The 27,393-nt window shown below is 54.5% G+C and overlaps 2 protein-coding genes across 6 annotated transcripts in view; one reads left to right on the forward strand and one right to left on the reverse strand.

Moving 5' to 3' along the window:
* Positions 1–5,324: 5,324 nt before the first annotated feature.
* PPP1R1A (protein phosphatase 1 regulatory inhibitor subunit 1A) lies at positions 5,325–14,309 on the forward strand. Its single transcript, XM_024736401.1, has 8 exons — positions 5,325–5,328; positions 6,775–6,845; positions 10,377–10,437; positions 11,446–11,483; positions 11,820–11,883; positions 12,476–12,631; positions 13,524–13,630; positions 14,178–14,309. Exons 1-8 carry the CDS (start codon positions 5,325–5,327, stop codon positions 14,181–14,183), a joined length of 507 nt encoding a protein of 168 aa, XP_024592169.1. The 3' UTR covers positions 14,184–14,309.
* Positions 14,310–15,277: 968 nt separating this feature from the next.
* Positions 15,278–27,393, reverse strand: part of PDE1B (phosphodiesterase 1B) — a 28,820-nt gene continuing 16,704 nt past the window's right edge. For 2 of the 5 annotated variants that reach the window (XM_024736887.1, XM_024736886.1), the window contains exons 3-16: positions 25,592–25,705; positions 24,519–24,701; positions 24,265–24,331; positions 23,800–23,916; positions 21,389–21,529; positions 20,876–20,976; positions 20,669–20,794; positions 20,450–20,551; positions 19,116–19,236; positions 18,714–18,795; positions 18,286–18,394; positions 17,726–17,856; positions 17,108–17,227; positions 16,418–16,641 (exon numbers count right to left, since the gene is read on the reverse strand). In XM_024736887.1, coding sequence (XP_024592655.1) covers positions 17,124–17,227; positions 17,726–17,856; positions 18,286–18,394; positions 18,714–18,795; positions 19,116–19,236; positions 20,450–20,551; positions 20,669–20,794; positions 20,876–20,976; positions 21,389–21,529; positions 23,800–23,916; positions 24,265–24,331; positions 24,519–24,701; positions 25,592–25,705 — 1,498 coding nt within the window. In that variant the 3' untranslated portion in view covers positions 16,418–16,641; positions 17,108–17,123. Of the gene's footprint in view, positions 16,642–16,662; positions 16,973–17,107; positions 17,228–17,725; positions 17,857–18,285; positions 18,395–18,713; positions 18,796–19,115; positions 19,237–20,449; positions 20,552–20,668; positions 20,795–20,875; positions 20,977–21,388; positions 21,530–22,052; positions 23,770–23,799; positions 23,917–24,264; positions 24,332–24,518; positions 24,702–25,591; positions 25,706–27,393 lie in introns of those variants that run through there. The other 3 variants (XM_024736885.1, XM_024736884.1, XM_024736889.1) reach the window with 3 other exon arrangements.

Consider the following 27,393-nt stretch of genomic DNA (forward strand, 5'->3'; position numbering starts at 1 on the left):
ACCCATTGCATCCAGTAACAAAGGGAGGATTTTGCAAGGAGGAAATGCATGGAGGGAGCTGTGCTGTGAGCCCCATCCCCTCTCTCCCAAGGAAGGGAAGGGAACCTACCCCCTTGCAGCAAACCTAGTGGATGCTGGCACGGGTTACCCCAAGAGCTGAATATGTGGCCCCTAGAGTGGGGAGCAGCATGTCCTGGGGGCTGGATGCCTCCCAGAAGTTTAGAAGGAGAGACAAGCACCAGGGAACCGCGTGTAGGCAGGCTGGCTGAGCTGACGCTCTGGGACAGCCTGGGCTCCCAGAGTGTGCCTGGCAAAGGAAGAACCAACTATGGGTCCTGGAGGAGAAACAGGTGTATCCCCACGCATGCATCTTGGGTGCTGTCCAGTAGGGCTTCCTCAAGGGACAAGGAGACCCCAGCAGCTGAGGAAGGAGGCTCAAGTTTCTAGGATAAGGAAACACAGGTAAGCAGAGCTGACGGCAAAGCTCTGAGGAGCCAGGAGAGCACCCAGGAGAGAATGGTCACCAGAGAACATCAGAGAGGAAGGGCGAGGCCACTGTCAGCTGATGGAGGGGGAGGCTGAGTGCCAAAGGGTGTAAAAAACGCACCTACCCCTTCCTGTCTGCTCTGCACCACCCGCACCGGGCAGGGCTGGGTGGGGAGGGGAAATTAGCAGTATGGGATTAACGGATACACACTGCTCTACATAAACTAGATAAGCAACAAGGACGCACTGTATAGCACAGGGAATTATGTCCAGTATCTTGTAATAACCTGTAATCGAATGTAATCTGTAAAAACAGAAAAACAAGAAACAAAACTGAATCACTATGCTGTACACCTGAAACTAATGCAATATTGTAAATCAACTAGACTTCAAAAATAAAAAGGACTAGAACAGCAAGCCAAAAAATAAACAGTTTTAGGTTTTGGTTCACACTTTGGCCGGTCATTCTAATTTCTGAATTGAGCCTGTCTCTTATCTAAGAGTGAGCAGAATAGTTAAGAAGATTTCCTGGGTTTTCTCCCAGGAGCAAGAGAATAAATTCTCTCTGCCCACTGGCCCAATAAAGTATAAAGGATTGCATCATGAAATCAAACTTATCAGGTAATCAGAATGCAACTTCATTCTTTTATTACATGAAAAGTTGTGGTTGTCATATAATAGATAGTATATAATAACACAATAACATGTACAGTATACAATACAGAATATGTACGATATACAATGTATAATGTAATGGGAGTTACACTCTCCCCTCCAATGGGACTAAATTACAGGGACCCAGGGTTTTCCCTTCAAAGTCCCCTCAGCCTTCTTGACTCCAATCTAGAACAGCCCTATTCCCAACCCTTTGCCTCTGTACCACCAGTAGCCTTTCTTTCTAGGCCACTTGAGACCCAGTCCAACCCCACCTACGGGTCCTGAGCACTTCCTCTACTTCTGGGGGAGGGGGGCGTACCCAGAGCCTTGGTCTCCTGTACCAGCCCTGGCGCAGCCTTCTAGAGTACTCACCGCCTCACCGAACTGCCAGGCAGTCTCACTACCTGTAGCGGGCCGAAGAGTGTCTCCAAAAAATTCACGTCCACCCAGAACCTCAGAATGTGACCTTATTTGGAAATAGAGTCTTTGCAGATGTAATTAATTAAGGATCTTGAGATGAAATTATCCTGGATTTAGGGTGGGTGCTAAATCCAATGACTGATGTCTTTACAGGAAGAGGAGAGAGGACACAGAGAGCACACAAGAGGGAAGAAAGCCATGTGAAGACAGAGGCAGAGACTGGAGTTATGCTGCCACAAACCCAGGAACACCTGGGGCCATCGGAAGCTGAGAGAGAAGTAAGGATTGTGCCCTAGAGCCGTCCGAGGGAGCGTGGCCCTGCTGACACCTTGATTTCAGACTCCTAGCCTCCAGAGCTGTAAGAGAATAATGCCCTATTGTTTTAAGGCACCCAGTTAGTGGTACTTTGTTACAGCAGCCCTAGGAACTAATACACCATCTCCCCCTGTCCTTCCGGCTATAGCAGTATTCAATGGCCAACCCCCGGCAAGAGGAATGCCAAGGCTTGGGCTGGGGCCCAGTGCCCTCCGCCAAGCTTGGTAGGAGTGCGGGAGGAGGATGGGCTGTGACTTTCAAATGACCCTTCTCCAACCACACTCCCCTGCTGAGCAGCCCCCGGGAGAAAACCAGGCATCCGCTCCCCGGCCACCTACCATCAACAGCGCACCTAGAGCCCAGGGGGCCCTTCCCTCCTACTCCCAGTAACCTACCTCAGTCCCATCCTGTGGCTGGGGAATTTTCCATCCCACCCCCAAGTCAAAGTCAGTAGATTTAATCATTAACAGGGCGGGTGTTAATTAGCAGGGCAGGGTGATGATCCGTGCTGGTGAGGACACAGCTGGCCATCAAGAACAGCTGACCAGGCAAGGGTGGGAAGAGCAAGGTCTGGCTAAAAAGGGGCAGGGGGTGTTCTGCAGACCCCCTCCCAATTCTGAAAGTTTTGAAGCTCCCATTTCTTCATCCCTGCCTTTTCCAGAGTCAAAGGAGAAAACATTAGCTAAGATGATCTCCTCGTTACTCACGTTCCTTTCACAAGAGCTGGATGGGCGCCAGGCACTGAGCTCGGCACTCTGTGGACATCACCTTACCCCACCCTCACTAGGATAATAGAGATACCTGTTAGTTACAGATAAAGAAACCAAGGTTCAGGGAAGTTAAACATCTTGCCCAAAGTGGCAGAGCTAAGATTTGAACCCAGGAGACGGTTATCCGAGCAATCAGAGGTAATTGACCTTCCTCCTTCCCTGATGCACCTCGTTCTTATACTTTCACTTTACAGTATTTGTCATTTATAATTACCTAGTTACCCTACTCCACCCGGAGCCCTGCTAGGCTGTAAGATGTCAGTGGACAGAGACTGTACTTGTTCTGTGCTCCACTGTATCCCCAGTGCTTAGCACAATGCCTGGCACATATGAATACCTGATAAAGATTGGTTGGAAGTGTAAATTCAACATGTTAGAGAGCTGGGGTGGAAGGCGAGGGATTGGGTCTTCTAGACTAGCGATGATCACAGGGTTAAAATGCATTTCAAGAGGTCCTCTGGTCTATGCACCTGCTTCAGGTTCAGCCGTTGCCTCCAAATCTGGCTTATTGGGGAAAGCATTGGCATGGGTTCAAGTCCTTGGGAGAGCTGCTTCCTCTCTCTCGGCCACAGTTTCCCCTCTCTAGCTCAAGGAGGTTGGGTTGACTGATCTTTACGTCTCTTCCACCTCTACCAGTTTGTGGTTCAAGAAGAGGCAAAGCATTTTGGAAATGAGCATCCCCTCAATTTGAATCACCAGCTCTGGCCCCATTCCCAACAGTGCCATCTGCAAGGGGGTGTGCACCCAAGCCTGGCAGAATCGCAACAATCGGTTTTTTTGCAGGCAAACCAAGACTCATGCAGCTGGAGAAGGCTGGGCCTTCCAAGTCATACCCTGAGAGGCCACACATCTACTCCAACAGTGCTGCTGGGGCTCACAAGAAGTTCTGGAAACTTCTCTTGCAGGCATGGCTTCTAGGTGGGCTTTGGAGCCCCAGGGGGCAGACAGCCTCACTGCAGGATACCCGCACCTCAGTTCTAGATCCAGTTCTGCTCCTCACCTGGTTTCCCTCCTTCTTCACAAGGCACAACCCCTATAGACTCTCACTCGTTTCCGGAAGAGCAAAGCCACCCCAAAGGACAAAGATTTGCTCCCCAGTAAGGATTTTTCAGAGCAGATGCCACCAGTTCTGAGATGATTCCAAAGAAGTTTCCAGAAATGTTTGAGAAACTGCGGCAAATTGGTAGGAGCATATGGCTTCGCAGGGGACCACTTGGATAGGTCATTACTCCTTTGGGAGTATAACGTCCTCAGAGCCGAATGCATGGGAAGTACGCATGCACCATGTTTTCTTTTTTGTTTTTTGAATTTTATTTGACATCATGTTTTCAACAGGCAGGAGTTTAGCCCTGCCACACTGACCAGCAGGGAGATGCAAAGATAGAGGTAAGGGCTTGGCCTCCTGGGTTCTAGTCATAATTCCTGGTTGGGTGTGGGGATTAGTAAATTAACACAGGAGAAGGTTAGTGGGGGGTGAGGATGACAGACAAATAAAAGCAGAAATGCTGAGAGCCACAAAGAGCCGCCACATTAAGCCAGAGTCCAGCTTGGAGGGTAGGGGCGGGCGGGAGCTGTGAAGCAATTGCATCACCGAGTCACATCCCTGTAACCTTAAATATTTCATGGACCCAGAAGTACACCACGTGGAACAGCTGCTGCTCCGCCGGTGGGGCCGGGACTGCGGCAGGCATGTGAACGCTTGCACACACACAAGCACACCTTGCACAGACACATGCAAGCCAGGGACGGGGCAGGCTCCGCTCTTACTCATTCTACGAAGGGCTCCAAGAGCAGGCATTGCAACTCCCAGCCTCATGTGCAAGCGACCCACGTCTTCTTCCACCCACAAGCCCAACAGACACCACAGTCACCCACCCAGCTCCGGGCATAAGAAAGGTCAAAACGACATCACAGGCCTTCACAGACAGACCCCTTCCAACTTGTGTAGCAACCCCAGGACCAGCGGCTGCAGCCAGCCGCACTCCCCTCCCCGCTATCCATAAACGTTTTGCCCACCCACACCCACGCTCCTGCCAGAAGCAGGAGCTGCCTGTCTTCCCTCCCCGCTCTCTCCCCTCCTCTGCCTCTACCCCAGCGCTGGCTGCTCCCAGGAACCCTTGTCCTACACAGCCCCCATCAGCCATCTCTCCAAAGCCTGAGCGCTCTGGGCCCTCTCCTGACCTGGAGCTTTCAGCGGAAGGGAGTCTGAGAATCTGGAGCTTGAGAAGGGAAACGGAAGTGTGGATGTGAGGCTTTGGGAGGAATTTCCATGACCAAACCCAAGTTTGAAGGGAATACAGCAAAGTGGGTGACTGGGGTGGGTGTGGAGGGTCTTCTTTTGAGAACCTGGAAAGGTGACTCCCCTAACTCTGCTGTCCTGCCAGGAGATAACACGACAATAATAACAGCAGCTATCAATTAATTGAGGGCCTTCTATGTGCCAGGTGCCTTACCTCCTATGATACTGAACCTTATCAGGTAGGGACAATTCTGCCCATTTTACAAATGTGGAAATCAAGCCTCAGCGAGGGGCATCTGAGTCCCCAGAGACGGGGGTGTGGGAGTCCTGGCTTCAAGTTCCAGGTTCCAGGGTCCTGGTGGAATGGTGTAGGGGAGGGACAAGTCACCTATTTAAAGGACACCTTGGACCTTGCTCTGTGTATGTGTAGTTAGGAGATGGGTGAGCGGAGGGAAAGCCAGAGAGAGCACCTGGGTCCTATTGGGCCCCCTTGTCCCCCACCCTAGCCTTAACTTCTTGGCTTCAGTGCCTTCACACACCCTCCTTCCAATGTCACCTGCGGGGAGGGAAGCAACTGGAAGGGAGGAATCTGAGGATCCAACCAGCTGTTATCCAGACTGGCCCCGCTACCTCAAAGAGAGCACAAAGGGACCATGCATGTGTAGGCTGGGTGTAGGGGGTCATTTCTGGAGTCCAAGCGACAGCAAAACAGGAGAGAATTAACAGCAGATAGAGGTCTGGCTGGCCCACTGGGTGCCTATAGCCCCAGCCTTGCCCTGAGAAAAGTGAGCCAGACCTGTTTTGTGTAAAGGGATATGGTTAGGGGGAAGGGCAGGGGAGGTTATTTGGGGAGGTAAGATGGAAAGGGGCAATGTGAAATCCAGGCCAGGGAAGGGCTGCCTGGAAAAGGAGGCAACTGAGGATTTAGGCTGACCACTTAAAGGAGAGGATGATCCCAGGGTTCCCAGAGAGCCAGGCATCAATCTGTACTGAACGTACCAGTTGCTCAGTTTAAGACTAAAGAAACAGATCTCTGGCCCCGGCCTCTGCCCCGCCCCTCCCTCAGAACTCCCTCCCCCAAAGATGCATCCAGCCCTGCCCTCCTCAGTGCCCAGCACCTCTCCTCCCTCTACCCAGTGGCCCCCAGCCCCTGGCAGAGTGCCCACCAGCTCCGGTGAATATCCTATCTCCCTCATTCAGTAGTATTGACATCTTGGTCCTACACCAAACTAGTAGTCTCACCTCCATCCTTTCAGTTACAGCAGATCCTTTTCATTATTCTGCCAATAGTGGAACTGGAAACCAACCCCATCTATAAACAAGCCACCCCACCGAAGGTGTTTCCCTCTCCATCCCCGGGGAGGGTTCTCCCCTGGCAGGCCTTTCACCTGCTTTACATCCCCAGAATTTAGCAAGCAAGAAGAGAAACCTATTTCACAAGCATTACTGGCTCCCCACACCCGCTTCTCCTTCTGCTGAGTCCCAGATGGTCCTGCTCCCTGAGCCCTCCACCCACTGCCATCAGCACTTCAAGACAGAGGCTCTGGATACCCTCTAAGGTCTTCGGTTCCCCCTCTCGCTGCACAGTGAACCCAGACCTGTGCCCAGACCCCACGTCTCCCCTCCAAGTTTCCACCTCCGCTCTAGCAGTCTCCTCTCAGTGGAAAGTCTCTCTCCTGGTCTAACTTTAATCCCTCCTGCTGCAAGTCTAGATCCCCTTTCTTTCTTTTCTCTATGAGGCGACCCCTTTAAGATCAGAAAGGAAATATTCCTCTAGCGTTTGCAGCCTCCTCTCTGGCAGCGCCCCTCCACATTCCCAGCCCCTCAATTCTGCCCCAGCCTGGAGAAGTTCTTCGTGGCCACTCCCCACCTCCACTCCCCGCCCAGCTCACCCCCGGAAGATCCAGTTCACCGTCCCGCTGCTAGAGCCGCACCTTGACCCCGAGGCGTCGGAGCAGGTGCGGAGCGGGGCGGGGCGGCTGGGAACTCGCCCCACAGAGGACGAGGGACCCCTGGACTGTGCGATCCGAGACCCCCGCTCAGTCCTCCCTTGGCGGTGCGCCCCTGCGAGCGCCGGCGCGCTGTTTGCGGGGGGTGGGGGTCTTCTCTCCCCTCCCCCACCGTGGAAACCCCATCTCCCCGTCTGTGCTTCTTCGAGACGGACTGAAGGACGAGAGCCTGCCCTCGAAGCCGGTCCCCGCGAGAGTCGCTCCCTGCTTCCCCAGCCCTGGGGGAGGGGGCTTGCCTGAGGACACGACCCTCCCCCCTTCGCCAGTCTTTCATCCCCCACCCAGTCAACACCCCGCCAGAGTTTCTGAGCTCGGAAGGGGCGCCCAAAGGTGTCGGAGGGCCTAAGGGAGAGGGCAGGTAATGGAGGGAGTTGAAAGAGGAGAAAGAGCCCCCCCAGCTCTTAATTGGGGGCGACCCTGCCGGACCCCAGAGGGTGAGGACAAGAAGGGCTGAGGAAAACTGCGAGGGCTGGGGCTTGGGGGAGAGGAGTGGTCGTGTCTGCAGGCTGACTCCGCGCTCTTCGGGTCTGGACACTGGGTCCTTATTCCCGTCTCCTGCCCTTTGGATCGGTAATGGGGCGGGGTGGGGGGGCGGCGGGAAGGGGAGGGCATGGAGAGAATGGCCCTGGGGAGCGCGAAACGAGGGCTTTCTCGGGGCTGGGGTCCTAGCTGGGCGTGGGCAAGGGAGAAGCACTGTTCTGGGCTGGGCTCAAGGGGTGGGAGTCCAGGGCCCTGGCCCAGCCTCCGGGCCTGGCCTATTTTTAGCTCCGAGCAGCCTGGCAGAGGCGGCAGTGTATGAGACTGTGTGAGCAAGTGTGTGTATCGGGGAGAGTGAGCCTGTGCGTGGAGACGGTGACCACCCGCGGTCGCTACTACCGCCCATTTGCCAAATATTTGCTCGTTTGCTCATTGCTCCATCTCTTTTCGGGTCCTCTATCCATTTGCCTAGACATCCCTGTTCCTAAAGACTATCCATTTCCCACAAGGTCACTTCTCTGTTTCCCCCAACCGGCTGCCAGGGCTCTGGCTGGGCCTCCCCACCTGAGAAAACTCTGACCTCTTGGGATGGGCTGGAGAGAGTGTTCTTTCTGCTGCTCCAGCTGTTTGGTGGAATAAGGTCTGATGTGAAGGGAAAGGTTGGGTACACACGCGCTCCCTATAACGTTAGCTTCCCAAAGTGTGGGGAGGGGTTAGGGACCTGTGTCTCCATCCTCTCCCTGGCCTGTGGGGGGAGCCGGATCTCCAGACCTCTAAGGTGTGACAGTAGGAGGGAGGGTGGTGGGACTGCAAACCTCCTGAGGATGAGAAGGGCGGAGAGCCAGGGGCATGGGGAGCGTCCCCTTGGGGTCAGGAAAAAGGCTATTATGCCTAGAGGCAGGGGGCCGGCTAAGATAACCTCAGACCCAGGGAAAAGGGCCCAGGAGTGTGAGCTACGGGCTCAGGGGTGAGGTTCCAAGCAGAGATGCCTTCCACTGGCACAGCCAGTGCTCACTGCCTGACGCCTGCCTCTGTTTGGCGTTAGATGTGGCAGGTGTAGGTGTGTGTTGGGGGAGGGCAGGCCAGCTGGTCCAGGGTTCTGGGGAGCAGGGGAGGAGAATGAGGCAGTGCTATAGAGCCAGAGGGAAAAAGAGCCGGGACTTCAGCCTGCTTTTCTCTCGTCTTCAGAAATCTGTGTCTGCTCAGCCTGAAATTCTACCTGCAGTCTAACTTCAACCCCCCTTTGCCGTGTTACCCAAGTGTGTAGGCAAAAAGTTCCAGGCTTGGCAGGAACACCTAACCCAGAGTGACATGAGAGGGCGGCAGGGGTTGGAAACTCTGAGTTATGGAGCACAGAGTGGCAGGGGATGGAGGGGTGCCCACAGCTACCAGGTCCTTGGCATAACTGGTTTGGAAAGAAATCAGAGGCAAAGGCACCAAGTGTCCTTGAGAACTAGGATTTGTGATCGGGGCATGGAAAATAAGAGACCGCCTACTCATTTGCTAGTAGTCCAGGTGCCTGGGAGGTACTTCAGGAAGTCTAACTTTACTGCCTCCTGCTGTAGGACATCAAAATTCTCAAGGACTCTGAGTGCTTAGAAATCTTGTCCAAGGCAAGGACATTGGTTAAGGGACCTGTCCAAGATCACAGAGCCCTGCTGCCCTCTCAGAGGTCCTTTCTGTCAAACTGGCAGACTCCTTCTTAGGCTCCCAACCCCCATTAATCCCCACCCCCACCGCACCCTCTCCCTCTCTCAGCTCCCCTCCCCCAGGGCAGGAAAGAAATAGAGAGGAGTCCTCTCTTAGGAGAAGGTTGGCCTCACCCCACATGCACGAAACACACTTGCCCACCTGCTGGCCCCCAGCACGTTTGCACCAGGAATAGCCAGCGACGGACTCACAGATAATGTCTATGCTGTGCGTGCTTGTATGCACACACAAACACACACACAGAACTGGTATTGCCAGGGACCTTGAAATGCCACCAAAAACCGATACTGCTGGATTCTCCTAAGAAAACAGTCCCTACCCCAACCTACCCCCATTCTATGTACCCATTTCTTCTTTGAGGTGTCCTTCTCTCAGATTAACCCTGCCCCCAGCTAGGGCTGATACCCACTTTCTGCCCTGGAGGGAGCCGCAGGGACTCCAACCCCACGGTACCCTTCACTTTCAAGCCTCCAGAGAAACGGAAAAAACTACATGTCCCAAGAGTCCTTGGACTGACTTCAACAACAGTCAACTTTATTGGCAGCAAGACAAAAGAACAGAGGCGGGGAAAGGGGGCTCAGAGGCCCAGCAGTGAATCCGCTCTTATCTGTTACTTTCTTAGAATCGGACCCCAGAGCCCAGGATAAGATTTTTCAGTTTAGCTTTAGTCCCTGACCAGGGTCCTGCCTCACGCTTCTCCTCATATTATATTTACCATGACAAGGATTTCTCTAGGCCGTATTTCCTGACAAATCAGAAAGGCAGTGTGTACAAGGATAGGGAGGAGATGAGGGAGGGAGGGGCATGGGCCAGGTGAAGGCACGTTCAGACCCACCTTCTCTGTGCTGTCCTCCCAGGCTGGGTGAGGATCGAGGGGCGCTCTCCGCAGGTGCTGGCCCACCACAGGTTTATGTCCATTTGGGGAGTGGTCTGGGAGACTAAGGGGAAAGTTTTGTGCCCTCTCGGGTTATTTCTGACCATTGACCCAGGATGGACGGAAGGACAGCAGGCCAGAAATCGATGCACTAGCGCAGATATAGCTGCTGAGATGGAGAGCTGGGGCCAGGACCCGGGGAGATGCGGAGACAGAAAGGGGGTTGGGGGAAGCAGGGAGTGGAGGTGGTCTTCTGGGTCCCCAGGGCAGAGGGATGGGCCCAAGAACGTTCACCCGGAGACCGTGGGTTCAGTGTAACGTGGCACTTTTGGAGGTGTGCTAAGTGGGCGGCCTGCATTATGTTACTGAGTGTGCGCGGGGCTGTGATGCTTCCACGTGTACTTGACCTCTTCCCTCAGATCCGGAGGCGCCGCCCCACCCCTGCCACCCTCGTGCTGACCAGTGACCAGTCATCCCCAGGTAACCCCAGGATGGGTCGCTGAAGGGAGTAGGGGCTGCTGAAGACAGCTGGGTCCCAGTGAGAGAAGGTGGGTGCTAGACAGGAGGGCACATCTGAGGAGCCCGCGGTCTCCTCAGTCCTGGAGACAGGGAAGCGGTGGCTGGGTTAGCAGGGGGATTTCCTCCGCTTTGGAAAGACAGAGCAGTGCTAGGAAGCGGGGGAGACAACCTGGTTCCTAAGCCCCCCAGGAGTTGGGGTGGTCAACGGAGTGTTGGTTGCTGTGGCAACAGCCTTCCAGGTTTCTCCAGCAACTGAGAGGCTGCTGCCCCCACCGCCAGAGGCGGTGACAGCTGTGAGGGGGAGGGACCGCCGCCATCAGCTATTCTCATGGCCCCCAGAGGGGAAGGGGAAGGTTAGAAACAGCTCAGGGAGCAGCTGGCATTCTGGTCACCAGTGTCTCCATCAAGGTCTGGGGAGAGAACAAGGTCTCAGAGAATGTCAGGGGTGCTGGCGAGAGAGTGGAAGTGAGGTAGTGATGCTAATAAGCCGGACTGGAATTCAGGAAACCTGAGTCTCCAACTTTCCTCCAACTACTGAAAAAGACTGTCCTGGGCCCTGCACAGGATAAGTTTGCTGTTCTCTCTCCGGTGTTCCCTCCTAGGCATGTTTCAGTTCTGGATCGGGGGTGGGGGGCTGATTGGAAGGAGACAGGGAGGAAAAGGACAAAAGGACCACAAAGCCTACCTTCGAGAACCTCCAGGTCTGAGGCAAGGATGTAGATGCAGACTGACCACAGAGGCAAGGACAGGACTAGAAGCAGGAGGAGGTAAAGCCAGCCAGCAGAGCAGGAGGGAGCTGGAGGGAAGAGGCTGGGGACAGCCACAGTCAGGACCAGCTTCCTAGGGAGAGATGTGAGGGACGGATCAGGAAGGAGGTGATTGCAGAGGCTCCTCCCCTTGGGAAGTCAGTCTGCGGGACCCCCTGGGTTTCCCATCCTCATCACTTTCTCCTTTCCCTCCTTCCCTCAGAGGTGGATGAAGACCAGGTCCCCAACCCGCATCTCAAGGTGAGCTGGCCCCTCCCGCTCAGCCCAGCACAGAGAACCCCCAGACCCATTAGAAGATTATTCCTCAACCCCCCCCCCTTAGGACCTTTTGTCTCCCTCTTTCTTGTACCCCCCCCCAAAATGTTCTTGAGTGGATGTACACACATGGTCCTCTACGTTCTCCCATACACGGTCTCCTTGCTCACCATCATAGGGGTGGGGGCCGAGGAAGCAGGAGTTTTCTTCCCCCACTTGCTGAAGCCCACACCTACCCCCAGTCTCCAGTCCCACAGCGTGGCACGGCAGGGAGGAGGGCGAGAAGGGCGGACGCCCACCTGTGCTCTGTGCCCTTCACAGTCCACTTTGTCCATGTCTCCACGGCAACAGAAGAAGGTGATGAGGACCACACCCACAATGAAAGGTTCGGAAGACCCTTCCCCGCTATGCCTGATGCTGAGCAGTGGCCAGGATGACCCGTTTGGAAGGAATCCTTGGGAAGTCATGACATCTGCCTTTATTAAAGGAGAGTTGTTGCTGGACCACCCGGGGCTGCATTCCAGCTCTGCCACCCACTAGCTGGGTGGCCTTGGAGAACCTGCTTAACCTACAGGGGCCCTGAATACTACCTCACTTTGGCAGTTAAATAAAGTATGTGAACTCACCCGGCATAGTGCACAGCACAGAGGAGGTACTCAAATATTTCTTGAATCTAAATTGAGTCTTTTCTCCTGACCCCAAAGGAGACCAGGTATCCCAGCAAATCAGGAGCTTCTTTTGATCTTAAAGGCTCTTCCTTTCCCCTCCCTTACCTTTCAAAAAAGTACATTTTATTGTCTCACTTTAGTCCCTCCTTATTGTACAGCAGATGTCCCTCCTTGTTCAATCTCAGACGGGAAAGTCAAGCCACACGGGCAGTGTGTGCTGGCCCTCTAGTGGGGCTGTCACATCTGAGGGTCCGTGGAGGAGGCTGGGCAGTCACGTCCAATGCTCTCTCCCTTTCTGTTTGCCCTCAGAGCTCCAGATGATGGTCGAACATCACCTGGGGCAACAGCAGGAGGGAGAGGAGCCTGAAGGAGCCGCCGAGAGCACAGGGACACAGGAGTCCTGCCCACCTGGGATCGGAGACACAGCAGCGGAGTCGTGGCTGGGCACCTCTGGGAAAGCACACAGTACGTTCAGGCTGGGGAGGGACCAACCCCAGGGGAGGCCAGCCTTCCCCGTTGTAGGGAGGGGCCTAGCAGTAGCCAGAAACTGTCTTGAGAGTACGGATCTTTGCATGGACGGCGTGTGTTTGCGTCTCTTCATCTTTCTTTACTGAATGACACCATCCCCTCCCAACTTGGACTTCAGAGCTCCCTATTGTATCGGGGGAGCCCGCCGGCATGGGAGCAGCCTTCACGGGCTGGAATCCTGGCTCTGCCACTTTATCAGCCCAGAGGTCTTGAGCAGCTTAACCTCAATCAGTAAAGTGATAACGATGGCGCCTATTGCCTTGGGTTGTGTGTGAAAATTCAGTGAGACTGGTCCTTAGCCCAGCAGTGAACACAACGTATGCAAGCAATGGACCCTGCCTGTCCACGAGTCCTTATCCCAGATGTGGGCCGGAAGTCAGAATGTTTCCAGTTTTATGAAGGTGACACGGTATATACACCATATGTTCCATAATACCCCCAGCAGAGCCCCCTGTAATCAAACACATGAAGATTTCTGCAGGGAAATGAGTGGTCACATGAAGTGGGTTAAATAGGCTATCAAAAGCTCATCTCTGTTCAGGTCAGGTTTAGCCACACTTTGAGATCACACCCCAAATTTTAAGCTTTTTTTTAGAGGGTTTTTTTTTTTTTTCGATTTCCGATTGCAGATTTTTAAAAAACTAGTGAACCTAAGTAGTCATTGTGACCAGAGAAAACCCTGTTGGTCCTGCCCCATTGCCTTCCGCTTGGTCTTGGGCTCCTCTCAGGGCTCGTTGAAGTATGGGCTAGGGTGAGTAGAAGCAGCTGCCTCTCTCCAAGCCCTCGTGAATACTACCTGTCCCTCCCACCACCTGTTCTCCTTCCTCAGAGCCTGCAGAATCCATCCCTAACACTCAGGAGAGGTGCAGTGAGAAACCCAGCACAGAGGAACCCTCAACCCATAGACCACCATTGGATTCCAAGGGAGCCAGTTCGGTAAGACCCCAGGGCTGGGCTGCCCAGTCTGCAGGAGAGCAGGCTGTGTGGGGAGGGGGACGGCTAAGATCTGGAGTCAAGGAAAAGGGGGACAAAGGACCAGCTTCAGTCACTGAAAAGCTGTCGTCTGTGGCCAGAGGATTTGCATCTCCCCAGAAGGACAGACAAAGAGAAACAGGATAAAAGTGCAGCAGGAGGCAGTAAGGTTAGACGCTGTCTGAGGATTTCTGGCTCCTGGAATGGGTGATGGAAGTAGACCATGGCTTTTCTGATAAAGGGCATTTGGAACCCAAAGGGAGATCCTCACCTGTCCAGGCTGGTAAGCAGTGGTCCTGCCTGGAGTGGAAACACTGATGAAACGACCCTGTGAGCTCTGATTTTACAGTCTCCCCTCCCCTGTGTAGACTGGACACGGGGCCAGGGACTGGAGTCAGACATTAGGAGTTAGATGCCTAACGGGATGGTTGGGTACACCAGCAGGGGAGGGGACAAGAGGACCTCAGGCCTCTCACTCACCTTCTCTTTCTACCTGCTTCCCTCACAACAGGTCTGAGAGTGAAGGAGGTATCTTGGAATCAAGACTGCAGTTGGGAATGCACGGACACTGGATTTGTTTCTTATTTCCTCACTTTTGGGGAAAATATCTTGTTTTTAAAAGTGATAAATTTAGTGTTAAGTCCTTGGTAGTCTCCTTCTTTCCCAACTTGGAGAATCTTTTCTCCCTCCCGTCTTGTCCTGCCCTCTCTATAGCCCCCCTCCCTCTTGCCCAGCTGCCTCCAGGAAGGAGGAAATAAGGAAGCTGGGCAGGAGCCTTGAGAAAGGAGGAGTTTTTCCCCAGCCTTGCCCTGACTTGCTGGGGGAAGAGAGCTGAGGGTCAGATAGGTAGGAGGACTGACTTCCGGGGTACCAAGAAGGAAGGATGGCCCCAGGCTCTCTTCATATTGAGGAAAAGATACAACCACCTGGCAGGGCTGCCCTGAGGCCTTGGAGCCCTAAGGCCCGTATGGCTGCGACGCTGCTGTGGGCGCCATCTGCTGAACAAAGCCGGGAACTGCACCCTGGCACTTGGCCCATGGGAAAGAGGCGGGGCGTTGCGTGGATGCCTCCCTGCCTCCCCTCCAAGCCTCAGTGATTCCCAAGCTTCAGGATGTGTTCCCTCTCCAGCTGTGCGGAGACCACCACCCAGACTCCAACCTCTTAGCTAAGCTAGACTGAGGACACAGTGGCTATTCACGAAGAGGCCCTTGCTGGGAACTGGAAAGGTCACCTCTCCCCCTCGTCCAAGACACCAAGGGGCCGGGGTAAACGACGAAAGCTGAGCAGAAGTCAAGAACCTTCCTCAGACCCCACAGCCAGGCCTCTCCTGTCTACCGCTTTTGATTTTTCCAGGCAGTGGAGAGAGGAGAGGAGGGGAGGGGAGATTCACCCCTCTTTACTGAAGAAGTAGTGTGATGGAGAGAAAAAAGAACTTCAGAAGTGTAAGGTCCCCTTCTGCCACCCTTGCTGTGCACCTCAGGCAAGACCTCACCTCTCTGGGCCTCCATATATAACAGGATGAACACCGCACCAGGGTTTCATCGGCTTGAAGAGACAGCGCACGAAGACGCCCAGTGCACTTTCACCCGACAAACAACACACACAGCCAGGCCAGGTCTCCCTTCTTTATTGATCTCTGGCTATAGCAGGATTCTGGGAGACCAAGGGTGGGGGTGAGTCTCATGCGTCTCTGCCCCACTCAGGGTGGGGCAGGAGGGACAAGTGGCAGGTGGCAGGTCGAAGAGACCGTGGATATGACTTCACAGGAACAGGGCCCACTGTACAAATGCATGGTTGGTACAAGAAAGGAGGAGGGCAGTCACCTGGACTTGGGCCCTTCCTGGGACAAAGCCGGGTGAGAGGAGCCTGAGGAGAGGAAGGGGCAGGGGCCTGGCCGGGCTCTCTCCAGAGGACATGAGAGCAGCAGTCCTGAGCCCCTGCCCGTCTGCCTTCCACCCGCCACTCCCCACTTGTCCTGGGGAGGGGCCTCTTGGGCCGGGGCTGGGAGGGGGAGGGACCCTCTCTGTCGGCAACACAGGATTACTGGGTTACACCTCACCCTCCCCATGCGCCCTTGACCCCAACCCAGCTCTCCCCTCCTGTGCCCGTAGGATGTATCCTGAAGGTGCTTTGCTGGGGAGACTTCAAAGCACTTTACAGACATTGGTCGGATGGGAGCCTCCCAGCCCCAGGGGAGAGGAAGGAGGCAAAGGGTTCAGAACTCAGCCAGGGCAGATGACAAGCCCCAGGGGCCTAGACCAGTCCCGAGTCCTTGGCCACCCCAGGAAAGGCCTCCTCTCAGCCCCTGGTGGCAATGGCTCCTCTTCCCCCAGTCACCATTTCAGAATGGGAGAGAGGGAAGATTGCAGGGTCTGGGCTGGGGATGGGACTGAAGCAGTGCAGGTCTGGGGTAAAGAGGATGCCCCCCATTCCCAGGCCCTAGAAAGGTATCATGCCCTGAAGGAGCCCACTCCCCTACCCTCACATAGGGCTCTGAAAACCCCCAGCTTCCTATCCTATTCCAGCCCTTCCCAGGGGAGGAAAAGGGGGACCCAGACCTGCCAGCTAAGGTCTGGGGTGGGGGCTGAGGAAACCCCCAAAATGTATTGCTTAGAAACTTGGAGACAAAAAGGATGCGGGAGGACCCAGGGGGCTGGCATCTCCAACCCTCCCCCGCAGGCCCTGGGAAGCCTCCAGGAAGCTCCCCTCCAGCCGACCATCTGGCCATAGGGAGAGTCCAGAGGCCCGGGACCACTGGGACCCTGAAGTTCCCCAGTCTTGCCGCCGGGAGATTAAAGTGCGCCCCAGTGGGTGTCGGGTGGGGACAGGCCCTTTCCCCAATCCCTCAATCTCTGGCATTTGTCCTTCGGGTGGGGTGTCTGTTCTTTGATGTCCATGCTCCCTTGGAGCAGATGGGGGAGCCAGTCCCGATGGATGGTGCTGACGACATCGAACACTTTGGACTCGGTGAGGACCTGGGGGAAGAGGAGACACCTCGGTGCTCTGACCTCCTCCTTCATCTCCAGCCTGACTTACCTTCCTCGGGTCCCACTGGATCCCCACTCAGTCCCGCTTACAGTTGAGCAAAAAAGGCCCTGCAGAAGGAGCTCAGCCAGGGCGTGAGCGGGGCTGGATTGAAAGTCATGCCCAGCTGACCTCCCGGAGCCTTGGGCCCTGACTGCCGCCTCTCCCCAGGCCCTCACAAAGGAGCTGCTCAGCCCACTCCTCTCTTCCTGCAGGTGGGAGGACTCTGCTCTCCACTCAGGCCCCGCTCGAGTCTGTGTGCTCACTTCCTCCATATCCCTGCTGGGAAAGAGGGAAGGACCACCTTGCACCCACTGAACCCCGGAGATGACCCTTCAAAGAGGGCTGTGGCACACCCCGCTGGCCCAGCTCCCTGCAGAACCTCAAAGCCCTCCCTGTCTGCCGCGACAGGCTCACCTGGGCCAGCCCCAGGCTAGTCCAGATTCCCGTTCTGGTTGTGTTCATCTTCGGCAGGGGAGGCTGGCGCCTCTTCCTCACAGGGGGACAGCTCGTCAATGGACATCTGGTTGGTGACGCCTGCAAAGGGGCAGGAAGGAAGCTGGGACCAGACCAAGCAGTATGTTTCCCCCAAACCCAACGAGTGAGGGATTCTCACACATCCCCCTTCCTTCCAGCTAAGCTACGTTCAACCCACGCCTACCTGGGGAGAGCCTCTCCAACCTTGCTGAAACGCACAGCCCTCAACTCCCACGTTAAGGAAGAGATGTCCCAGCCAGGGCCACCAGGTTACCATATCCACAGGGTACCACTGACAGACCGCAGTGTGCATGGGGTCCCTCGGGTCGTGGCATGTGGCCGTCCCTATCCTCTCTCAAGTCCGCATTCTAGAACGGTCCAGGCCAGTCGGCCAGTCAGTCGTTCCTGTGATCTTACTGCAGCCTAGTCAGTTCCCTTTCCCAACTCAGGGAAGGAGTCAGACAAAGGGTTGCCTGAGGAAGGGCTTAAGGAAAAGGGACCCACTACTGCTGTATCAGCCACCCTCCCCGCAAGGCCTCATCCTCCCAATGGACCCACCACTTGCCGCCCGTTCCTTCCATTTCTGCTTGTTTTCCTGAATGTATTTGGTCCAGGTAGAGCGGAAGCTGACCACGTCGGGGTTGGGGTCTCCCACTTCCACATCCAGAGAAGGCTGGCGCCACTGGAAGCTAAAAGCCGGACCCCAACATTGCAGAGGTCAGGCCCTGCCCACCCCAGAGCCATCTTCACAGCCCTCGGAGTAGAGGGGGTAGAAGACCAGTAGGCTCAGGCACCCCCCATCCTTCTCCTCTTTTCCCTCTGCTAGGTACCCGCAGTCCCCATCCCTCTCCACACCTTCCCTCCTACTAGAAGGAAAATAAAAGCAGATTAGCAGAAAGGCAATAAAGACAGAGCTAATGGGAGAGATATAAATACGGTGGAGGGAACAGAGGTGCAGACCACACTCCCTGCCCCCATCCTTCCGCCCCTGTGTGTGACTCACAGTAGAGGGGCTCCCACTTTTGGAGTCCCCTGCTTCTCCACGCCCGCCATACCTGTACCTCCTCCCTGGGAGTCAGTGCTCTCTGTGGGCCCCCGGCTGCTGCGGCCACCCTCACCTGGGCTGGGTTTTAGACTTGGAGTCTTCCTCCCCCATGGGCTGGACACTCTTCTCAGCCACATCAGTCAGCACTGAGAACGTGGGTTCCACGATGAAGTCGATGAAACCTGCGGTGCAGGGGTAACACAACGGAGCCATCTGACCTGGGGGCCCGGGCAGAGGATATGGCCGGCACAGCTGTGCCCCCGGCTGCATGTAAAATAGTGTCACCTGGGGCTGAAAAGTTCCTGGTGGGGGCAGCCTTTGCGATGATGTCTTTACGACCCCAGAGAACTCCACCCCAGGACCCCATGCTCTAGCACGGTGGGCTTGCCGCTACGGGAAGAATGGCTTTGAAGGAGGTGGACTTGGAGAGGTCCTGACCCGGCCCAGCCAGCACCCTTTAGCCTTCGCAACTCTCTCCTCCCTGCGGGAAGGGACACTCACCAATCTGGGACTGTGCCACGAGAGTGGAAGTGCGGTCACAGAGCGGAGAAAAGGGCAGGCCCAGCTCTGCCTCTTTGTCACCCTGGGGGAGCAGACAGGGCGGGGAAGCACCTCAGTCTACCAGATCAAGGTGCAGCTGGGGGTAGAAGGGGCTGCCGGGGGATCTCTGGCAGAGAAGAGGGATCTCTGCGCCTTTGACCTGGAAATGAGTGGCATGCAAATGCCACTGCTAGCGATTACTGTTAAGCTTTTCGGAGATGACATTATATCCTGTGGGTTTGGGATCAGGTTGGCAGCTGCAGGCCACTGAATGAGGACTGGAGTAGGAACAGGGAACTTGGAGAACAAAGGGGAGAGAAGGCCCCATGGGCGGGGGCGGGGGCAGGCAAAGAGGCCTCATACCTGGCGGAAGAATTCCTCCATGAGGGCCTTGGTCCAGCGGCTGTGAACCGACCACTGCTTGGTTGGGTGGCTGATGTCAGCAGCATGGAGCAGTAGAGACAGGGCCTTGGGCTTATCAATCCTGTCAGGGCAGATGGCAAGGGGAGGGAGACTGATCTTTTAGGGGAAGGAAGCCTGGACCATTCCTAACTTCCCATCACAAGCCCTCTCTCAGATCAAACTTCAAACACCCTGTGAGGCTAGACACACACACACACACACACACACACACACACACACACACACACACACATATGTATAGGAAGCAGCCCAGGCTCTCAGAATCAAAGGGCCTGGGTTCGAATCCCCACATACCTATCACACACTAGCTGTGACAAAGAGCAAGTTACTTAAAATTTACATATTTCATTCTCCTCAATCCTAAGTGGAAACAATAACAGAATCCGCCCCATAGAGTTGTTCTGAGAATTAAATGACATACAGCATATAAGTATTTAGAAGAGTGTCTGGCACCTAATAAGTGCTCGGTAGACGTAATCTATAATAATAATAATTATTATTATTTCCCAACAATGACACGCTCTGACACTGCACACTCTCTCACACCCAGACACCATACAATTTTTATTTTTTTGTGTGGTACGCGGGCCTCTCACTGTTGTGGCCTCTCCCGTTGCGGAGCACAGGCTCCGGACGTGCAGGCTCAGTGGCCATGGCTCACGGGCCCAGCCACTCCGCAGCACATGTGGGATCTTCCTGGACCGGGGCATGAACCCGTGTCCCCTGCATCGGCAGGTGGACTCTCAACCACTGCGCCACCAGGGAAGTCCGACACCATATAATTTTTAACACACACTTTCAGAACACACAAACACAGTCTGTTCTCCCTTACATTTATATACTCCCACCCACTTTTAAGCAACATTAGATGTAATTATGGCATTTCTTCTGTGCTTTTTTTTTTTTTTAACCTCACACGACTCTCCCAGTAGCCCTATGAGAGTAGGAACTGGTGGCAAGCTATTGTGGAAGGAGGCATTACATTATCACATTTCACAGATACAGAAATGAGTCCAAAGAGTTGGAGTAAGCCTGACCTGAAGCTGCCCTGAGAACGCCCATCTCAGACCCCCAGCCCAAGCACTCTCCAGTAGACTGGCTGCCTGGGCTGTACACATCACATACACGAGATACACTCAGATTCCTGGAGCCAGGAGAGTTTCTATATCCAGGTAAACACTTGTCACACCCTTTACCCATGCGGATGCCCCCCCCCCCCAATTCACACACACCTCACTCTGGCCTATGCCCAGCCACACCCCACCATATCTCACCTTTCCAGCTGCTGCAAGGCCGTCTTCATGGACTTCAATTGCTGGAAATGGCAGGACATGTCTGTGGCCAACACCATCTCGATGACCAGGGCCCGCAGCTCTCTGAAAGGACAGAACCCAAGTATTGATCAGCACTGCTAGGCAGGAGTTCCGGGAAGTGGGGAAAAAGGGTTGGGGTGAGGGGGTCCCTAGGGATGCCCACTCCTGGCTTCTGCTCACACAAACTCATCCTTGGTGAGGTTGATGAAAATGTTCATCTCGTCGTCCTGCATTATTCGGAAAACAGAGCTGATGTGGTGATTCTCCAGCACTGAGCGATCATTGTACAGGATGGCGCATTCTGACCTGCAAAGCCCAAGTCACCGTGTCCGGCCCTCTGCACCTCCACTCGGCCCCTCCTGCCCCTGCCACGTCCCCACCCCTCACTTGGTCTGGATGTGGAAGCTGTTGGTAGTGCCGGTGTGCTCATAGTCGTGGATGGCTGCAGCAAAGATAATGGCCAGGACCTCGATCTCCGACAGGCAATGCTGGGAGAAAGAGACAGACGATGAGAGGGGGCGGACCCCCTGCCGGCCGCTGCCCAAAGACCTCCACACACAGGCAGGACTGCTCAGCCCAGCCCTTCCATTCTTCGAGGCCAGCTCTTGGGCTAATGCAGCCACGTTTCTCAGCTCCCGGAATGGCCAAAGACCTTCCTCCATCCCAACCAGCAACGTTCCCATCACATCCCGGCACACATCCCCCTCGCTGCCCATGAAGTTACGGTCCACCCAGGAATACTCTAGAGTGAGTAAGCCCAATCTGAATCTGTAAAGACTCTGGGATGCCAAAGGAGAGGAACCAAAGAGAGAAAAAAGGAAATGGGAGTAAAGTCTAGACTTCCCGGTTCTGCGGCCATAAGACCCTGAGTCACAGAAGACTGATTTCCAGGGCACCTACCACCATCCCTGTGCGGAGCAAGAAGCAATGGACCGTCTGTGTAACGTCAGCTGCGTGGATCTGGTTATGGTAAGGGTTCTTGTACTTCCCATAACCTGTCTCCAAGGCCTCCAGGAAAGTCATCAAAAACACAGTGGGAATCTGCAATAGGACGGAGGAAATCGAGATTTGTGGCGGATGTGCGGGAATGGCAGGCGGCCGAAGACGGAGGTCAGCAAGGCCCATTCTTTGGAAGGCAACAGGGCATAGGAGAGCGCTGGCTCTGCAGTCGGGTGAACCTGGGTTCACATCCTGGCTCTACCACCTGCTGGCTGTGTGACCTTGTGCAAGTCACGTGCCTTCCTGTGCCTCAGATGCTTAACTGCAGAATGAAGATAATACCACCTACCTTGAATTTAATGAGATAAGCACAATGCACTCAGTAAGTGTTCTCTAGAGAGTAGCTATAATTATTATTATTTCCCTGGAGATTTTTAAGAAGAGGAAAGAAAGTTTCCCTCCTACCTTCCAACCACTTTACCCCATCCCCAAGCCAATACCATGGAGAGGGGCTCAGAAGCAAATGAAAGAATAAGATGACCCGGAGAGGCCCCTCTAGCCAGATGTGGATCACCCCCTCCTCTGAGAAGCCTTTCCCCACCCTTCGACCACCACACACACACACCCAAGCACCAGGAACCAGAGGTCTGTCGGGCTGCGGGCTATTCAATCCTGTCTCAATCCTGTCTCGGTCTCTGCATGTGCCCTGGGGTACGTTTGCTTCCTTCAAAGGCCCAAGGTTCCCAGAGGGCGGGGCTGGTGTCTGTACCTGTCCCTAGATCTCTGAGGCTGCAAGGAGAGCGGGGGTTCAGGACTTGAGGAAGCTTCTGTAGAGATGTGCAGTAGTGACGAGACAACAGAGGATGTGCCACTAGTCAGTCGGACCCTAACGTCCCCCGCCCCAACCCCTGGAGGGCTGTGCCCCAAATTCAGGGAATTTTAAAGGACTGTTTCCACGACAACCGCCCTTGCTTTTGCGTTGCCATGGTGTCCCTGGAGGAAGGGAAGGGAAGGGGAGGAGCATGGGAGGGGCTGGGTACCCAGGAAGGGAATGTGGAGCTTGAAAAGGGCGGCTCCAAGGGGGTCTCTACTACTAGAGCAAGAAGGCTCCTCTCTCTCTAACTGCTTTGGAGCAAGGTGGGCTGGGGCGAGTAACTGCATCACAACAGAGTAACTGCATCACAAACCCAATGTGATGCAGTTACTCTCGGAGTTCCCCGGAACCAGTCCTTCCGGGTGAGGAAGCACCTGTGGGAGAACTTGGTGTCTGGAGTAAGCCTGAGAACCAGTCTGGAGAAACACGAGCTGGGAAAAGTCTTAGGAAAAATAAGAGCCTGCTGTTCTCCGTCCTGGAGAGGGCAGGATTGGAAAGAAGAAGAAAACGCAACTGCAGAACAGGGCTCCGGAGGCACTGAAGAAAATCTCAGCTGAGCATCTCAGGGACGTTCTGGAAACCCCTTGGGAGTTGTAAAGGGAGGAGTCAAAGGTCGAGGAAAGGCTCTCACACACCAATAGTCTGTTACAGTGAAGTGGAGGCACAGGTGGCCGGGTGACCTCCCAGAGCCCTCTGGGAGGGTCCCTCCAGCTGGACTCCTTTGACCCCCCCGCCAAACCCCTCAGAACACACATGCTCTCCTCCACCCTAACGCCTCACCCAAGTGCTCGCCAAATATCCCCATGGCGACTCCTCAGCCCCCCTCACCCTCCACTTCCAAGTGTGGTTTTTCCACGTGCAAGTGATCTTTAACCAGCCCCCGTTCTCAAAAGACCCTCCCTCCTGGCACAGGATCTGAAGAGGACGTTAATCCTGTACACTTCCTGGCCAGCCAAGCTGAAGAGCAAATCGAGTTCACACCCTCCCTCCCCTCCTACAGCCCTACATAGCCTTGCCAAGAGCTGACCCTCTCCCTAAAATTCCTTGGACAGAGACTAGAGCTGGAAGGGGAGGGGAGGGAAAGGCCTCCCCGAAACAAGTGGAGAGACACTAGTCCTGCAGGGCACCAGCTGAGAGCTTCTGACCTCTAAGCCTCCAGCGTCCATGGACAGGGGCAGGAGGGCTGAAACAGGGAGCTGAACTTGCAGCCAGCCTGGAGAGGACAAGTTAGGGGACAGAGCAAAGGGCGAGAGTGCAGAATCCTAGGCTGGCCAGTTGCAGGGCTAGAATCTTCCCCTAGAAAGCAGTACATGAAGCCAGAGGCTGGGACCGCAGCAAGTGAAGGAAAGGCTAGACTGGGGTGTGCACGGGGCGACTTCCCTGACAGTGAGACTGAGCCAGGGAGCCTGTGGAATCTGCTGCTTGTCGGGACTCTTTGAGAACAGGATGGCGGGAGTAGAGAATCCTACCCAGAGGCAGGGGTAGGATGCTGCCCAACCTTAAAGCGGCTGATGAGGTTGTGCCGAGTCAGCAGCTCAAAAACAATGGTCCTCAGCGCGTGGTCATCAGATGCCCGGTTCAAGGAAAAGACATCAAAGCACCAGAGATCCAGGTTCTGGGGAGAAACAAGGAACTAGGCAGGGAGACTCCCAAGGGGGACATCTCCTGCAGCAGCGAGGGCTGCAGGTAGACTTCAAGGAGGACTTCCCAATGATTACAGAGGCTTGAGAAGCAGGAAAACAAAGAAGTGGTAAATGGGCCTCTTTCTTCCCAGATACCATTCAGTAGGGGAGTGACAAGAAGTCAGGGGTGTGCCTCTTGAGTGGGGAAAAGTTGTTTTGAGGAATATGGAAACAACAGTTAAAAGGGAAGGCAAAATTCATCCCGTAAAGTGTCTGAAAGTCCCAAGGACTGTTCCACCCCCCTCCAAGCTTCTCCTCTTGCCTGAAACCCCCGGGATCACCTTGAGACAGTTGAGGACCACAGTGGAATAGGTGGGGCCCACAGAGGTGTACGTTCTCCGGAACATCCTGAGGGAGAAGAACGAAAAGGAGCCCAGGTGTGAGGTCTGGGAATGGGGTCGGATCCGGCGGGGCTGTGCGGATAGGCCGTGGGCATGTGGGGCTGGTGGTACAGTGGGGTCCTGGAAGACGAGCGTGGCTGGGAACGAGGGACACAGCTAGGGGTAGAAGCTGGCAGGGCGTGGGTGAGCCTCACCGTTCCACGAAGATCCCAGCCTGCACCGCGTGCACGATGCTCCGGAACTTGGGCTTCTCCTCTGCTCGGCGGCCTTTGGCCCGGGCCTGCTGGGTGAAGGTGGAGGCCAGCCAGTCCCGCACCTCCAAAGGCACCGCGTCAGACCGCAGCTCCTGCAGCTCATCCTCCGTGTCCAAGATTTGCCTGAAGCCCCAGGAGGGGAGTCACAGAGGAAAGACGGCAGGTGCTTCCACAGCCTAGAGGCCCGGGCCCAGCCACACCTTGGAAACTCTCACACCAGCTCTCTCCCTTCTCTGACCCTCCCTTTCCTTTCTTTCGCTGTCTTTTTACTTCTGTTTCTCTATCTGATGTCTCCAATAATGAAACAGGTCACTATGCGAGGTAGTGAGCACCCCAACTTTGGAAGTATTCAAGCAGACAGTGGAATGGATACCACCCATCGAGGACGCTACAGACCAGCAGCACTGCCCTCCAGAAATAAAATGCAAGCCACGTATAAGTTACTTTAAATTGTCTAGTAGCCACATTCAAAGGTTAAAAAAACAAGTGAAATCCATTTTAATGATAACGTTTCTTTAACCTAATACACGCAAAGTACTATCATTCCAATGTGGAATCAATATAAAAATATTAATGAGATAGTTGACATTCTTTCAAAATCTTTTGAAATCCAGCATGTATTTTACATACACATACATCTCAATTCACACTTGCCACGTTTCAAGCCCCACAGCCATGTGTGACCAGTGGCTCCCATCCCGGGCGCGCAGGTCTGGAAGGCCTCCGCACTGGGAAGAAGGTTAGGACTAGATGAGCTTTAAGGTCCCTTCCAGCTCTGGAACAGTGTTCTCTTCTTGATGTCTGTGTTTGTCTCCGTCTCTGCAACTCTATGCCTGTACCTCTGCCAATATTTCTACCTATAGATCTATCTGCCCTCCCGCCCCTCCTCCCTGCTCTGGCTGGGTCAGGTTTCTGTCTGACTCCCCGGCCCTCCCTGAATCACTGTGTCTGTTGGGTATCTTTCTCCTCTGTGTGTGAGTTTCTCCCCCGCAGCCCCCTGTCACCACTCTCACCGCGTCTCATTTATGTAGACGGCCTCCAGCAGGGAAGCTGTGTACTCCAGGTTTTGCTTCAGCTCCTCAATGTTTACCTCCCCATTCTCCAACTGCTTCACCATGTAGCGCAGCCTGTAGGGGCCCGGGTACAGATAACCTGCTTAGGCGCTGCCACCTTGTCAAGAGAACAGGATACCTCTAATAGGATGCATTTTACAGAAACAGCCTCAGTCTTCCATAACCCATTAATCTTTCTAATAGAATAAAAGCAACTGGGCTTCCCTGGTGGCAGAGTGGTTAAGAATCTGCCTGCCAATGCAGGGGGCACAGGTTCGATCGCTGGTCTGGGAAGATCCCACATGCCACGGAGTAGCTAAGCCCATGCGCCACAACTACTGAGCCTGCGCTCTAGAGCCTGCAAGCCACAACTACTGAAGCCTGTGCGTCTAGAGCCCGTGCTTCCCAACAAGAGAAGCCACGACAATGAGAAGCCCACGCACCACAACAAAGACCCAACATAGCCAAAAATAAATAAATAAATAAATTTATTTTTTTTTAAAAAGCCCTGGTCCGGGAAGATCCCACATGCTGTGGAGCAACTAAGCCCATGCGCCACAACTACTGAGCCCGCGTGCCACAACTACTGAAGCCCGTGCACCTAGAGCCCATGCTCCGCAACAAGAGAAGCCACCACACTGAGAAGCCCATGCACTGCGATGAAGAGTAGCCCCCGCTCGCCGCAACTAGAGAAAACCCACGTGCAGCAACAAAGACCCAATGCAGCCAAAAATAAATGAACAAATTAATTAATTTTTAAAAAAGGAATTTAAAATATAACAGCAGCTAATGTTTTTCATCACAGGCCATTGCCACTGCCTTACTAAGTTTACCTAGCCCCCAAAGTTAAATCTCGGGCTCTTCCATGGTCCCCACCCCCTCTGACCTCTCAACGCCCCCATTTTAGTCAGTGTTTCCTGAAAACTCTTGTTTAGAGTGCCCAGGGCCCAGCAGAATTAGGCAGGTACAAGCTCCCGGGGTGATGTTTTGGGGATGAGCTGTTTCATAGTCTGAATAACCAAGAGCTGAAACTGCTTATTTCCCCCTAAGAGAGGGCTTTGGGATCAGCAGCCATCAAAAGAGCCCCCAGCATTCTTTCATTATGTCTTTTGGTCTTGGCGGGGAGGGGCTACGTGTCCACAGCCCCACTGTCTCTGGCAGGGATGGCAAAGACACAGAACAAAGACCAATCTGGATTGGTCTTTTGCCTGGCCTCACTCCATCCCGGCAGAGCTAATCGATTATGATTCCAGAATCCATCAACCAGGACAAAGCAGGGTTAACCCCTGCCTCCCCAGTGCCACTCCAGAGAGAACCTCTGGCCAAGGGGGACTGTACCCATCCCCTACCTCTGCCCCGTGGCAGCTTCCCACAGAGCCAAAGTGGGGAGGGTGGGGTTGGAGGTCTCACTTCGGGATGCTTTGCCTGAAGGAACAATATTTTGCCCTCATGAATTCCGGGGGGTTAACAGGGAGGCTTCTTAAAAGTCTGGTTTGTGACTGCCTGAGTCCAGACCAGGCAGTCACAAAGCAAACAGAGCTCTCTGACTTTAGATGGTGATTTTAAAGAAAGCGATGAAACATTCCCCTCTGGCTCCTTCCCCCAGCCCTGCCTCACCCCATCCCACCTAAAACCAAGATGGTGTGAAATGGTGGCCAGCACAGTTCCCCACTGAGAGGGGCTTCAGAATCCCAAGGTCACCCTATGAGTCAGGGAGGAGAAGAGAATGAGTCAGGGACTGGAGGCTGAAATTAGCATAGATT

Source organism: Neophocaena asiaeorientalis, unplaced genomic scaffold, assembly GCF_003031525.2.
Source record: "Neophocaena asiaeorientalis asiaeorientalis breed wild unplaced genomic scaffold, Neophocaena_asiaeorientalis_V1.1 scaffold134, whole genome shotgun sequence".
Classification (NCBI taxonomy): Eukaryota; Metazoa; Chordata; class Mammalia; order Artiodactyla; family Phocoenidae; genus Neophocaena; species Neophocaena asiaeorientalis.